We start from the raw sequence: 14,247 nt of genomic DNA, 5'->3' as shown, positions 1-14,247 counted from the left end.
GCCATAAGAGAAACACCCAGCTGAACAATGTTTCAGACAATGTCAGTTCAGTGATGAATATTGACCAGGAGAAATCTGTCTCTCTTTGAGCAGTGCCCAGAGGTCTCTTACATCCATCCAAGAATGGTACCTCTGCCAGTCAGGCACTTCCTTTGTACTGCACTGATATTTCATCCTGACTATTGTGTTCGAGTGATACAGTGAGACTTGGCCAGACAATCTTGGAAGTAAAATGCTATCACTGGCACAAGAGGACAGAGAGGAGATCCATTTGTAGAAGGAGTGGTTAATACGTAGGAATAATCTTACAGATGTTATTAACATGTCACGCACCATCCCAGAACATTCACAGTGAAGATCAATTTGTAAGTTCAGACTACAATAGAAATTTACCCTTCGAACGAAGAGAAGATCTGAAGCCTGTTTGACTACTGTGGCCAATTCATTGGGGCACCCAACTAAAATTTAATATCCAATCATAGAAACATAGAAAATAGAATAGGTATGGCCATTTTGCCCTTTCAGCCTTCTCCGCCATTCATTTTGATCATGGCTGATCATCGAATCAATATCTTGATCCTGCCTTCCCCCCAAATCTCTTGATCACTGAATTCCAAGAACTGTAGAAGCATAGAATCATTCAAGATATGGTCATTTCTATCCATTCCAGGAATACCAGGGTGGCACAATGGTTAGCACTGCAGCCTCACAGTGCCAGGGACCTGGGTTCAATTCCTGGGTTAGGTCACTGTCTGTGTGGAGTTTGCATGTTCTCCCCATGTCTGCATGGGTTTCCTGCGGGTGCTCCCACAGTCCACAGATGTGCAGGTTAGACGAATTGGCCATGCTAAGTTCTCCCTCAGTGTACCCAAACAGGTACTGGAGTGTAGCAACTAGGGAATTTTCACAGTAACTTCATTGCAGTGTGAATGTAAGCCTACTTACAACTAATAAATAAACTTAATATCGTGCCAGCTGGAATTTCCATTATTCTCGTTTGTGTTTTCTTTATCTAACAGAAGTTTCTGTGCAACAGAATTTACATCATTACACAATCTAGCAGGCATGCCACACTCAAAATAGTGGTATCCAGATTAATGTAAGGCACATTTAAAATGCTAACAAGGTTCCAAAGGAAAGGAAGAGAATGCAGCTAGGAACATTTAGCTGAATTAATTTTCAGTATCTTGGGACATCATCATTTGTGCATGATGTGTGAATGTGTTTGGGGTGATTAATTCACAGAAAATCAATGAGTTGCATATCAAATTAGATAATAAGTCCAGGTACGGCAGATGCCCGTACAATTAAGGATTGGAAACTCAGAATGTTTATATCATGTTAGGTACCAAGTCAAAAAAGGGATCCAAGGACAAGCACTGATTAATTGACAGAATTGCACAACCACTTTGAGGTGGCTATGGAGACAGCAAACAGGGTTTTTAAGCTTGAATTGCGATAATCATTGAGGTTAGAAGTAAAAAAAAGTTATATGATATCCGGACAGGCAGCTAACTTGCTAATTGGAAAATAGCCGGATGGAAATTTTGGTAGATATCATAGAATCATAGAAATCTTCATTGCAGAAGGAGGCAGTTTGACCTATTGAGCCTGCACTACCAACATTCCCACCCAGCCCTATCCCTGCAATTTCACGTATTTACCCCACTCATCCCCCTGGCACTGAGGGGCCATGTAGTACAGCCAATCCACCTAACCTGCACATCTCTGGACTGTGGGAGGAAATCCACACAGACATGGGGAGAATGTGCAAACCCCACACAGACAGTGAATCCAGCCTCTGGCGCTGTGAAGCATTCTGCCACCGTGCTGTCGTAACGCATGTTGGTATTTCTGCACAGGCCGAACCATTAAAAATGGGAAAATCCTTTTTATATAAATTAAATTAGGAATACCATTTCAAATGTCCATATTAATGGAAAAGTGCTTAACTGTTGTGTATAATTGGTGCAACTTCTCATTATCATAAGTAGAAAATGAGAAAAGACATTAAAATTTACATTAAAACTTTTGAGCCTGAGGTTTTCTGCTGACCTGACTTTAAACATATACTATTGTTTGTGTGGATGTGAGTGAGCATTCACCAGAAATGACAGTCTATCTTCGACTGAACTCAGAGCATCACTGGGCATGCAGAGTCATGAACGCATTGTATGATCTATCACAAATGTGCCTGCACATCGACAGTGACTCTTGGAGCCTGAGGTCAGGCTGCAGTGACGAGTGCTCACAGCCAGTTTAATCAACAAAATGCCTACCATCTCTACCTACCTACCGCGGCATCACAAAGGGTCAGTATAAATGTCAGCTCCATAAAATATCAAAACATGCAATGGATTTTGCAACTCCGTCAATGCCACTTCCGATTCAGCCTCAGGCTGGATTGTTATTTGCCATGTTTACACAGCTATCTTTGTGGTAATGTGACATTCTAAGAAGAGAAAGTGACTGGAAACACTTATGTAAAAATCCTTCCCTGAACTCTTCGGGGGGAACTAATTACAAACTCTCGGATGTGGATCCAAATGATTCTTATTCCACAACAATCTCATAGTCCTACAAGGATTGGGGGCAACCCTGTATTTCTGCAAGGCATTTGATTGCGACTCTTGATCTATGAACATTTATGGCCAGCTAGCCATCACAATCCATCAATAATGCAAAGGTCTGTCTCCATGGTACTGATTCTTTGTGCAGTAAAATATTTCTAGCATTAAATGTTTTTGACATTCCTACTGTCCAAACCTTTGCATTGTCTTTAGTGAATAGTCATTGAATTTACCTTACTCATACGTGACGATATGATATAAATATATTCCTGCACAATAAAGAGTGAGTCACGTTTGTACCTGTGTTGACGTGGGAACTATTGAGCGATTGATTTGTTGACAATTTTGTGAATTGGCTTTGTGATCAGCCGAACTCTTACATCTACAGACACTTTGTGCTTAATTTGTTTGCTTTGAACCCATCACTCAAAAAAGAAAGCCAACTCTTGTACCGACTGCATCAAGGTAACAAAGCAAATTGTCTTCTTTTTAAAATCTTTGGCTCACTTACTGAATGGAAGCTTGAAATGCCACCAGGCATGATGATTCATGTTTGCTGAAATTCATAAAAAAAAGCTTTATCCAAGATAAAAGCAAAATACTGCAGATGCTGGAATCTGAAACAAAAACACAAAGTGCTGGAAAATCTCAGCAGGCCTGACAGTATCTGTGGAGAAAGACTAGAGCCAATGTCTTGAGTCAGAATTAGGCACAAAGCATTTCCTCTATTCTCTATCCACAGATGCTGTCAAACCTACTGAGATTTTCCAGCACTTTCTGTTTTTATAACTTTATCCAGAGCCAGCACTGCTCACTTAAAGCAAACTGTAGCTGCAAATTCAAAGCACTTTTCCACCCATCTCACCAAGTCACTTACCAGATCCAACCTCTAATGAAATCCTCCAAATGCAGTCCATGTAACTGGGATAGTTTCCTGGAAAACCCGGGCTCAGGATCACATCATTGGTATCTGTGGAAGTCCCTCCACATTGTGCTTGAATGAAAATTAAAACATACGTTTATAAAAATCAAGAATTAAAATAAGAGATATGCTTGTTTATTGCACAGTTGAGAGAAGAGGGATAAAAACTGAATCTCAGTGTGCCACTTTCACCAACTTAAAATGGGCCCCAGGGTCAAATTTGGGGATCAAAATACTAAATTGGAAGAATGCCTGAATTTGGATTGGGTGATGTGGGGATGTGATGGCCTGCTAGGATCATTGCTTGACTATGAATCCAGAAATTCAGCTCATGTTCTGGGGACCCAGGTTTCGAATGCCACCATGGCAGCTCGTGAAATTTAAATTCAATAAGCAAAACAGTTTCTGGAGTTAAGAATCTACTCACAACTATGACACCAATGCCGATTGTCGGAAAAATCACTCTGGTTCACTGATGTCCTTCAGGGGAGGAAATCTGTTGTCTTTACCTAGTCTGGCTTACATGTGACTCCAGAGCCACAGCAATGTGGTTCACTCTCAACTATCCTCGGGCAACTAGGAATAGGCAATAAATTTTGGCCACCCAGCAGCACCCATGTCCCATGAATCAATTTTTTAAAAAAATGTTCAAGATCATTCCAGTAGCTGCCTAAAACTGGCTTTAGGTCCATTGAATTTATACATGAAGGACCTCTTTTAGGTCCCAACAGTTAAATTCAATATTTAATTATTGATATCAAGTTCCCCACTCTGCGCATGGTTCTTTGGTATCGCCAAAGGAAAATTTACAAAAGTACAAAATTGCAGTGATGGAACCACACCAGGAGGGGGTGTATGCCCCTGGTTTCATGTTATCCTGATGGGTGGCCTCCTTGCCATCAAGCCAAGCCCCAACATTGCTGCATAACACCTTTCTCCAGGTATTGTCTCTTATCTTGAGGACAATGGAACAGGCAAATTGCTCAATCAAATTATTCAGGCTTGATGCCTCGCAGCATCGGGGACCCATGTTCAAGTCTGGCCTTGGGTCACAGTGCGGGTGGAGTTTGCATATTCTCACCATTTCTGTGTAAGCTTCCTCCGGGTGCTCCGGTTTCCTCCCACAATCCAAAGGTGTGCAGGTTAGGGGGATTTGCCATTCTAAATTGCCCCTTCGTGTCCCAAAATATATATAGGTTAGTGGGGTAAATACGTGGGGTTACAGGAGAAGCCTGGGCAAGAGTCATTGCAGATTTGATGGGCCGAATGGTCTCCTTTACACTGTAGGGATTCTATGATTCAATATGAATTTTCCAATTTGGACATCTTACAGCCACATCACAACTCTGGCACCAGAAATCAAGCACCAATAAATTTATACCTGAAAAATAATTAGCTTTGTGCTCAATTAGAAGTACAATGAAAGGATCTAAAAAACATTCAATTTTTGAGAACCTTCATGAAAAAGTCACTCGTGAGTCATGGTGAACAACATTGCTTTTTCCCACTGAAGTTAGTAATTACAGGACTGTCATCCCCGAACTGTTTATTGAGATCGATCGATTGGCAGACTGTCCCCATTTTTGGTTACATTTTTGGAAAACACTTCGTGTACAGAAAACATGTCAAAACGACAGAGGGTTCTCTCCTTGGGTGTGACTCTAATAACCGTAAGTGCCCTGGGTGTTTCTCCACATGTGCAGGTTAGGTGCATTGGCCATGTTAAAATCTCCCTCAGTGTACCAGATAGGCACCCGAGTGTGGTGACGAGGGGATTTTCACAGTAACTTCATTACAACGTGAGCATACATCTACTTGTGACACTAAAATATGAACTTTACTTTTACACTAAACAATGAGGGGCAATGGTTGAGGTGTGACTTTTTCCCTCCTCTGCAGTACTCGCTCTAACCCATAATCATTAACTTTTAAGAACATAAGAAATAGGAGCAGGAGTAGGCCATCTAGTCCCTCGAGCCTGCCCCGCCATTCAATAAGATCATGGCTGATCTGAAAGTGGTTCACTTCCACTTACCAGCCTGCTCCCCATAACTCTCAATTCCCTTATTGATCAGAAATCTATCTACCTGTGACATGAACACATTTAACGAGGTAGCCTCCACTGCTTCAATGGGCAGAGAATTCCAAAGATTCACTACCCTCTGAGAGAAGAAGTAACTCCTCAACTCTGTTCTAAATTGACTTCCCCTTATTTTAAGATTGTGCCCTCTAGTTCCTGCTTCCTTTTTAAGTGGAAAGAATCTTCTGCCTCTATCCTGTCTAGCCGTTTCATTATCTGATATGTCTCTACAAGATCCCCTCTCAGCTTTCTAAACTCCAATGAGTACAGGCCCAATCTACTCAATCTCTCCTCATGGAGTCCAATAGGCGTAGACAAAGGTCATAGGTAGAAGAGGGCACTCACAATGTTAAAATGGCGGCATGGGCTCGTTGGGCCAAAGGGCCTGTTTCCCGTGCTATGTTGTTCTTTGTTCTTTATAAGCTAACCCCCTCATCTCTGGTATCAACCTGGTGAACCTTCTCTGCACTCCCTCCAAGGCCAATATACCCTTTTGCAAATAAGGGGACCAAAATTGCACACAGTACACTAGTTGCAGCCTCACCAGTACCTTGTACAATTGCAGCAAGACCTCCCTGCTTTTATACTCCATCCCCCTCGTGATAAAGGCCAGCATTCCATTTGCCTTCTTGATTACCTGCTGCACCTGCAAACTGACTTTTTGTGATTCATGCACAAGGACCCCCAGATCCCTCTGCACAGTAGCATGTTGTAATTTTTCACCATTTAAATAACAGTCCATTTTGCTATTAGTCCTTCCAAAGTGGATAACCTCACACTATACATGGAAGTTGTTCAGCACTACTAAACAGCTTTTTCCCACATCTACCTTATTAGCACTTAAAAAGGATCATTTTAATTGATTTAGCAAAAGTCGTTCTGTACAGCCGTCTCTTATTGTGAATTTATTCAAGTAACCTTAGTTCGGGATCTAAACAGATTTAAGGCCTATTATCCAGCGCAGATTTCCGTCTATTTTAAAGATTAATTAATTCACTCTTCTTCATTTCTAAAATAAAACTTAAAGGCATGTAAAATTATTGTTCCATATTCTGGTAGCTTTGCTGGGTCAGAGGCTGATACACAATTATCTGTCAGGCACCCACTGGGCATGTAATGGCTTTTCGAACTCTCCGTGCATTTAATCCAATGCAGAAGCATGTCCATGCTAATGTGTCTTTGGATCGAGAAGCACTGTTCGGAATAACTCAAAGCTGCTCTGAGCTACAATCTGTCATTTTTTGTTTAGACAAATATATCCCCCGCGCACAGCACCATGGACATCTGGATTAGTGACCATGTTTTCAGCACTTCCCTTTGGAAAACATTCATCCTGCTTGTACTTGGGCACACATTCCCAAACAATGTTTGTATTTATCTTTACGTTTATCAGGTGTCACCATTTGTAAATGACGTGATTTGATCACAAAACTCGGCCATCCATCACTGTTCAAAGTAAAAACCCACCATCAATAACAGAAAATGGGAATGCAAAAATAGTACATACAAATTACAATATATTAAAATGCTTAAGGGTAGCACTGCTGGTAGGAAGAGATGCTTGGAGAGTTTGTAAGGGTTAGGAGGAGGAAGAGATCCAAGTATTTGAATTCTCCCCTTGCTAATTGTTGATCAGGAGACACATAGAAAGATAAAGGGGGGGGGTGGGATCTGACTGAAACTGACAGAATACTGAAAGGTCTGGATAGATTGGACGTGGAGAAGATGTTTCCATTAGTGGGAGAGGCTAGGATTCAAGGACACAGCTTCAGAGTCAAGGGGTGACCCTTTAGAACTGAGATGAGGAGGAATTTCTTCAGCCAGAAGGTGGTGAATCTGGGGAATTCACTGCCACAGAAGGCTGTGGAGGCCATTGAGTGTATTTAAAATGAAGATGGGTAGATTTTTGGTTGTTAAAGGGGAATCAACGGTTGTGGGGAAAAGGTGGGAGAATGGAGTTGAGAAACATGTCAGCCATGATCGTATGGCAGAGTAGATTCGATCGGTCGAATGGCCTAATTCTGCTCCTATATCTTATGATTTGGAAGCCAAGCTGCCATCTATCCTCCTAGTATCAATGTTGTATGAGTGAGTGGTTCCTCCCTGGGTAGTTCAGCTGACAAGTGAAATTCCAGCCCAGTTGTCACACACACTGGGTAACGCATTAACCTAAATGTGACAGCCGAACTAAGTGAATAAATCCTTCAGCAGATACAAAACAAACCATTAGGTACAAATTATGACATGGGTCAACTGGCTAACTTAAAGAAAATGTGATTTCACGTATTGTTCAAATTACATACAATCTTCCTGGCAATAGTACTGTTGCACTCCTCAGAAAATTCAATACAACCATTGAATGAGTGCCCGGTTTCAGGTCTGTAATTTTCTCTGAGAAAGTTCAGAACCTTAGTTTTATTGTGGGGGGAGGGAAAGCAGGACCACTGAAGAAATCAAAAAATATATACTCAAGATATGCTCAAAGACAACAGAGCTTGAAAATTAATTTTACTGAAGAAAATATCAATCTAATGTTTGGTTACTTTGTTGATAAGGTTTCTGTGAGCAAGCTTTTGTAGTGCCATACAGAGTATGGAGTTTAGAAATATAGGGGGAAATTTAAATGCCCCCAAGAGCATATTTTGTGGCAGGGAGGGAACTTATTTGGGACTGGGTAGCTCTTGGTTTCCTGCCTCCTCCAAAGTTAAGTCTGGAGCAGGAAGGGTGGGGAACAGCCTTCTTGAGCTTTTCCAACCTGCTGTGTGTTGAGGAGCTTAAGTAGCCAGTTCTTGTCCACTTATAGGCCTTATTCTGCACTCAGTGCCTGATTGAGGAATCGGCTTGATAAGGGTGGGACATTCCCAAACCCCCACCTTCCCAACATCACTCATCTGTTGGCCCGGGATTCTTTGCTTATCCAAGTTTTTCTGATCCAGTGCCACTGGCAGCTGCTACACTGGGCACTGACAAACACCAAGAACTGTCGGTCTCTGATTCACTGGCAGCTCTTAGGGTAGGACTCAGAGTACTTGAAGGGCCCCATTCTGTTGTTTTGAGGAGTTACCAAAGGACGGAAGAGGACGAGGCCAAATTCATAGAATCATAGAACCCTATAGTGCAGAAAGAGGCCCTTCGGCCCATCGAGTCTGCACCAAACACAATCCCACCCAGGCCTTACCTCCATATCCCTACATACTATACCTACGAATCCCTGGACACTAAGGGGCAATTTCTTAGCATGGCCAATCAACCTAACCCGCACATCTTTGGATTGTGGGAGGAAACCGGAGTACCCGGAGGAAACCCACACAGACACGAGGAGAATGTGCAAACTCCACACAGACAGTGACCCGAGCCGGGAATCGAACCCAGGACCCTGGAGCTGTGAAGCAGCAGGTGTAACCACTGTGCTACCGTGCTGCCCGAGGTCCTTCTTAAAGAAACCCCCCGTGCCCTCGCCCACAGTTTCACGCAGCCCCAGATTGTCCATCTGAATTGGTCTCTCACCACCCCCCACCCCCCCCCCACCCATTCACCAGGGCTTGGTAGCTGGGCATCAATGAGACCCACAAACACCAACCCATATCCTGATACAATGTATCTGTCCCAAAGAGCTGCAGAGCTTCTGGCCTCCGACTGGCCTATTCCCTATCCCCGAGAGGTGGAAAACCCACCTGTAGCCTATGAATGGCTAATTGGCCTTTAAATGCTTATAGAGAAACTAATATTCCTTTGGTGGGTTCCCTGAAAATTTTATTTGGGAGGGGGGGTTGGGGGGCTATAAGTAATCACAGAATCCCTACAGTGCTGAAAGAAGCCAGACAGTTCATCGAGCTCGCTCCAACAACAATCCCACCCAGGTCCTATCCCCATAACCCCATGTATTTGTCCTACTAATCCTCCTGACATTCAGGGGCAATTTAGCATGGCCAATCAACCTAATAACCCCCACACATCTTTGGACTGTGGGAGGAAACCCACATGGACGCGGGGAGAATGTGCAAACTCCGCAGAGGCAGAGACCCAAGGCTGGAATTGAACCCAGGTCCCTGGCAAGGCGAGAAAGCAGTGCTAACCACTGTGTCACCGTGCTTGGTAAATCTGGTAAGATTCAGTCCACAAGGAATCCTTCCGTTAACACACTTTAAAAAGAGAGTTGAAAATATTATTCCCTGCTCAGCCCAGCCACATATTAACACACCCACATCACTTGTAGGTGCCGTGACTTGTTTTATTTACATCAATAGCAGCATTGCTTTGCCCTGGGGCCAAAGCTAGCCTCCCCCCTTGGCTGGTAGATTTGCTCCAAAGGGAGCTCATATTAAAAACATACACGCAGCATCAAGGCTGAGAAGGAAATCTATAACATGAAGCTGAACTGTTGAGGCAGGGGGAGGTTAATGCACTGGAATTCTTGCTCCGCTCACATTGTTAAGGTTGACAGGCTGTGGTTGACTTATCAAACTGTCAGTTTGACCTCGACTCGGGTACGTGGTGCTGCTTCAGGGCAAAATGGTACTATTCCATTCACCAATTCCCACACTGAATTCCACCTTTTGCACGTTAAGTCACAAAGTTGATGTGTCTTTTCACTCCTGATGCATAGTCAGGTGCCCTTTTGGATGAATTGTGCTGAACAAGGTGGGAGATGTCTGCACCAATGCATTTTTTTTTTGCATTTGAACCCTGTGTATCGGGTCAAGTGCAGTTCTGAGTAAAAAGCAAGTGAAGCCGCCAACTCAGCAACATGGCTGAACTCAGACTTCAGAAGATAGACAATGTCACATTTCTCATGTTATCCATTCTTGTCTTCTGAGCAAGATGGACAATGAATAGAAAATTCTTGGTGGCTTTCTGTTCTGTGCTGACGTGTCCAAACTCATTTTACTTTAGATCCTTATAACCAGCTGGGAGGAGGGCATCATACCCTTGTTTAGGAATAGGTTAGACCACTGATAGTCACGGTGAAAGAGTAATTCTGGAAACCAAAATATGCCACTAGTTTTTCAAACACGTACATTGCCTCCACCCACCTCCTTATATTGAGTACTTATAAAGCCAAGGTATTCTACTATTTCATAGCTTTAATTTCAAGAACTCAACTTTGTCCATGCCTTTAAAATATTCCTCCTTTTCCTCATTTGATCATGATGCTGCATCATTAATGGATCTAAGGAATACCAAGTACTACTAATGCCAATGAGCCAGATGAAAGTCGACTGGAATTATGTTCAGTCTTTTCTACCACACCGTTTAAGGAGCGCCAAGCACTTTGATATTGAATTTCAGGTATTATCACAACAGGCTAGGCAGTTAGGGCTGCTATAAAGACAGATGCTGGATAAATGTATCTGTGGTGTGACCGATGAACACAGGAGGGCAAGCATGAAATATAGGTTACTTTTGAGAATGAATTAGTGGCATGGGCAATGGAAGGCACAAAGCCCCACACCATAACTCAGTTATATGTGGAACATTCCTTTTGTTAGAGCGTAAATGCTGATTCTCATTGTATGTCTTTGCATTGCAGTTTATTCCAAATGGAACTTTACAATGTTCCTGGCACTCAGTGAAGATGGATGAAAAAGTTTGAATTCGAGCAGCATTCCAGCACTTTCACTAGGAATCTCCATGGTGGAATGTGAACCTCAGTTAAGAATCAGAGAGCTGGGGCCAGACTTTGTGATCCCAATTCAGGTCCACCAGGAGTCAGATGGGAGAAAATGTGGCAGCCGACATGTTGATCTCGAGGTTCTGTCCTGATTTCCATCTCCGGCTACTTTCAGAAATGCGGGAAAGGGGGGAAGATGGAATCCCACACGATGCTGCTTAGAGGAGGCCAGCACCATTGTTGAAATTGTGGGGGGTGGGGGGGGTGAGGACGAGGAGGAGGAGGAGGAGGGAGGGAGTGAATGAATGAGGGGGGTGGGGCTGAACAGTGATGTGGGATGACAGGGCGAGGGTGGATGTGAGGGTGTGTGGGGGTGAGGGTGTGTGGGAGTGAGGGGGTGAGGGGCCGAGTGGGGGTGAGGGAGCGAGTGGGGGTGAAGGAGCGAGTGGGGGTGAGGGAGCGAGTGGGGGTGAGGGAGCGAGTGGGGGTGAGGGAGCGAGTGGGGGGGGCAGGGGGCGAGTGGGGGGGCAGGGGGCGAGGGCGGGTGCGAGGGTGGGGGGCAAGTGGGGGGTGCGGGTGGGGGGGGAGGGGGGGGACGGGGGAGCGGGGGGAACGGGGGAGCGGGGGGGACGGGGGAGTGGGTGGTCGGGGGGGACGGGGGAGCAGGGGGTGGGTGGGTGGGTGGGGGGGACGGGGGAGCAGGGGGTGGGTGGGTGGGTGGGGGGGACGGGGGAGCAGGGGGTGGGTGGGGGGGACGGGGGAGCAGGGGGTGGGTGGGTGGGTGGGGGGGACAGGGGAGCAGGGGGTGGGTGGGTGGGTGGGGGGGGGCGGGGGGAGCAGGGGGTGGGCGGGGGGAGCAGGGGGTGGGTGGGTGGGGGGGGCGGGGGGAGCAGGGGGTGGGTGGGGGGGCGGGGGGGACAGGGGAGCAGGGGGTGGGTGGGTGGGTGGGGGGGGGCGGGGGGAGCAGGGGAGCAGGGGGTGGGTGGGTGGGGGGGGCGGGGGGAGCAGGGGGTGGGTGGGGGGGCGGGGGGGACAGGGGAGCAGGGGGTGGGGGGGGGGGCGGGGGGAGCAGGGGGTGGGTGGGGGGGGCGGGGGGAGCAGGGGGTGGGTGGGGGGGGCGGGGGGAGCAGGGGGTGGGTGGGGGGGGCGGGGGGAGCAGGGGGTGGGTGGGGGGGGCGGGGGGAGCAGGGGGTGGGTGGGGGGGGCGGGGGGAGCAGGGGGTGGGTGGGGGGGGCGTGGGGAGCAGGGGTTGGGTGGGGGGGGCGTGGGGAGCAGGGGGTGGGTGGGGGGGGCGTGGGGAGCAGGGGGTGGGTGGGGGGGGCGTGGGGAGCAGGGGGTGGGTGGGGGGGGCGGGGGGAGCAGGGGGTGGGCGGGGGGAGCAGGGGGTGGGTGGGGGGGGGCGGGGGGAGCAGGGGGTGGGTGGGGGGGGGGCGGGGGGAGCAGGGGGTGGGTGGGGGGGGCGGGGGGAGCAGGGGGTGGGTGGGGGGGGCGGGGGGAGCAGGGGGTGGGTGGGGGGGGCGGGGGGAGCAAGGGGGTGGGTGGGGGGGGCGGGGGGAGCAGGGGGTGGGTGGGGGGGGCGGGGGGAGCAGGGGGTGGGTGGGGGGGGCGGGGGGAGCAGGGGGGGGCGGGGGGAGCAGGGGGTGGGTGGGGGGGCGGGGGGAGCAGGGGGTGGGTGGGGGGGCGGGGGGAGCAGGGGGTGGGTGGGGGGGGCGGGGGGAGCAGGGGGTGGGTGGGGGGGCGGGGGGAGCGGGGGGAGCAGGGGGTGGGTGGGGTGGGCGGGGGTGGGTGGGGTGGGTGGGGGGAGCAGGGGGTGGGTGGGGGGGGCGGGGGGAGCAGGGGGTGGGTGGGGGGGGCGGGGGGAGCAGGGGGTGGGTGGGGGGGGCGGGGGGAGCAGGGGGTGGGTGGGGGGGGCGGGGGGAGCAGGGGGTGGGTGGGGTGGGCGGGGGGAGCAGGGGGTGGGTGGGGGGGGCGGGGGGAGCAGGGGGTGGGTGGGGGGGGCGGGGGGAGCAGGGGGTGGGTGGGGGGGGCGGGTGGAGCAGGGGGTGGGTGGAGCAGGGGGTGGGTGGGGGGGGGCGGGGGGAGCAGGGGGGGGGCGGGGGGAGCAGGGGGTGGGTGGGGGGGGCGGGGGGAGCAGGGGGTGGGTGGGGGGGCGGGGGGGCGAGTTGGGCGGCGGGGGCGGGGGCGCGAGTGGGGGTGCGGGGGGTCGAGTGGATAAGGGCTGTTGAGGTGCTGTCAGTGTTTTGGAGGGGAAAGGGTGGGTGAGGTATGGTGAGAGGGTGAGGGGGTAAGGGAGGGGTGAGAAGTGATGATGGATGTTGAGGGGTTGAGAGGTGGTGACGGGGGCGTGGGGATGAGGGTTAGGAGGGGGCTTTACATTGACATCCAAAAGTGGGCCGATGTCTCAGCAAACTGACACAGACCGTTTAACCCAGCTGCCTTGGCATCAACTCACTTCTGTATCCGCTCCCCAATTCCACCATGGCTGGATGGAAGTCTGAACAATGAGCATTGCCAGAACGCTGATTGTGTGTGTGTGTGGGAGGTGTCTTGCTTGTGTTTCTGTTGTAAAAGTCCTTGTCGAATGGACCAACTTTGCAAAGGGTTGGCCCACAGCTCTGATATGCTGCAATCAGCCTTGAACTCAGCATGGGACTTCCGCAGCTCAGTGGAAGCAAGTCCCACTCTCTGGAGCTGTTGGCTGGCAGCTCCAGCACGCCCAGCAGCACCAGAACTCAATGCGGATCTCAGACTCAGGTTAGTCCTGTATTTGGAGTGGAGATAGATCAGGGGCCTTTATGAGGGAGCAGTAGGACGTGGGGGAAGTGGTTAGATATGGGGGTCCAATGTGGTAAGGCTGAAAAAGTGAGGGTGCCTCCATTGCATACAGGGCACCTCCCCAATGGAAGTATCTCCGTTCCTTCCTGCTTTATCAGCTTCAGTTAAAGTTTATTTATTAGTGTCCCAGTAGACTTACATTAACACTGCAATGCGCTGTAAAAATCCCAAGTTGCCACACTCTGGCAGCTGTTTGGGTACATTGAGGGAGAATTTAGCAGGGCCAATG

At 48.9% G+C, this 14,247-nt stretch overlaps 1 protein-coding gene across 1 annotated transcript in view; it reads right to left on the bottom strand.

Moving 5' to 3' along the window:
- csmd2 (CUB and Sushi multiple domains 2) overlaps nucleotides 1-14,247 on the bottom strand; it is a 1,720,603-nt gene that overhangs the window by 186,178 nt on the left and 1,520,178 nt on the right. The window contains exon 40 of the mRNA XM_080211135.1: nucleotides 3,448-3,564. Coding sequence (XP_080067261.1) covers nucleotides 3,448-3,564 — 117 coding nt within the window. The remainder of the gene's footprint in view (nucleotides 1-3,447; nucleotides 3,565-14,247) is intronic.

The sequence above is a fragment of the Carcharhinus amblyrhynchos genome, chromosome 24 (assembly GCF_965287045.1).
Source record: "Carcharhinus amblyrhynchos chromosome 24, sCarAmb.v2.hapA, whole genome shotgun sequence".
Lineage (NCBI taxonomy): Eukaryota > Metazoa > Chordata > Chondrichthyes > Carcharhiniformes > Carcharhinidae > Carcharhinus > Carcharhinus amblyrhynchos.
Note: the sequence above shows the minus strand (reverse complement) of the source record. Positions and strands in the feature narration are given on the sequence as shown.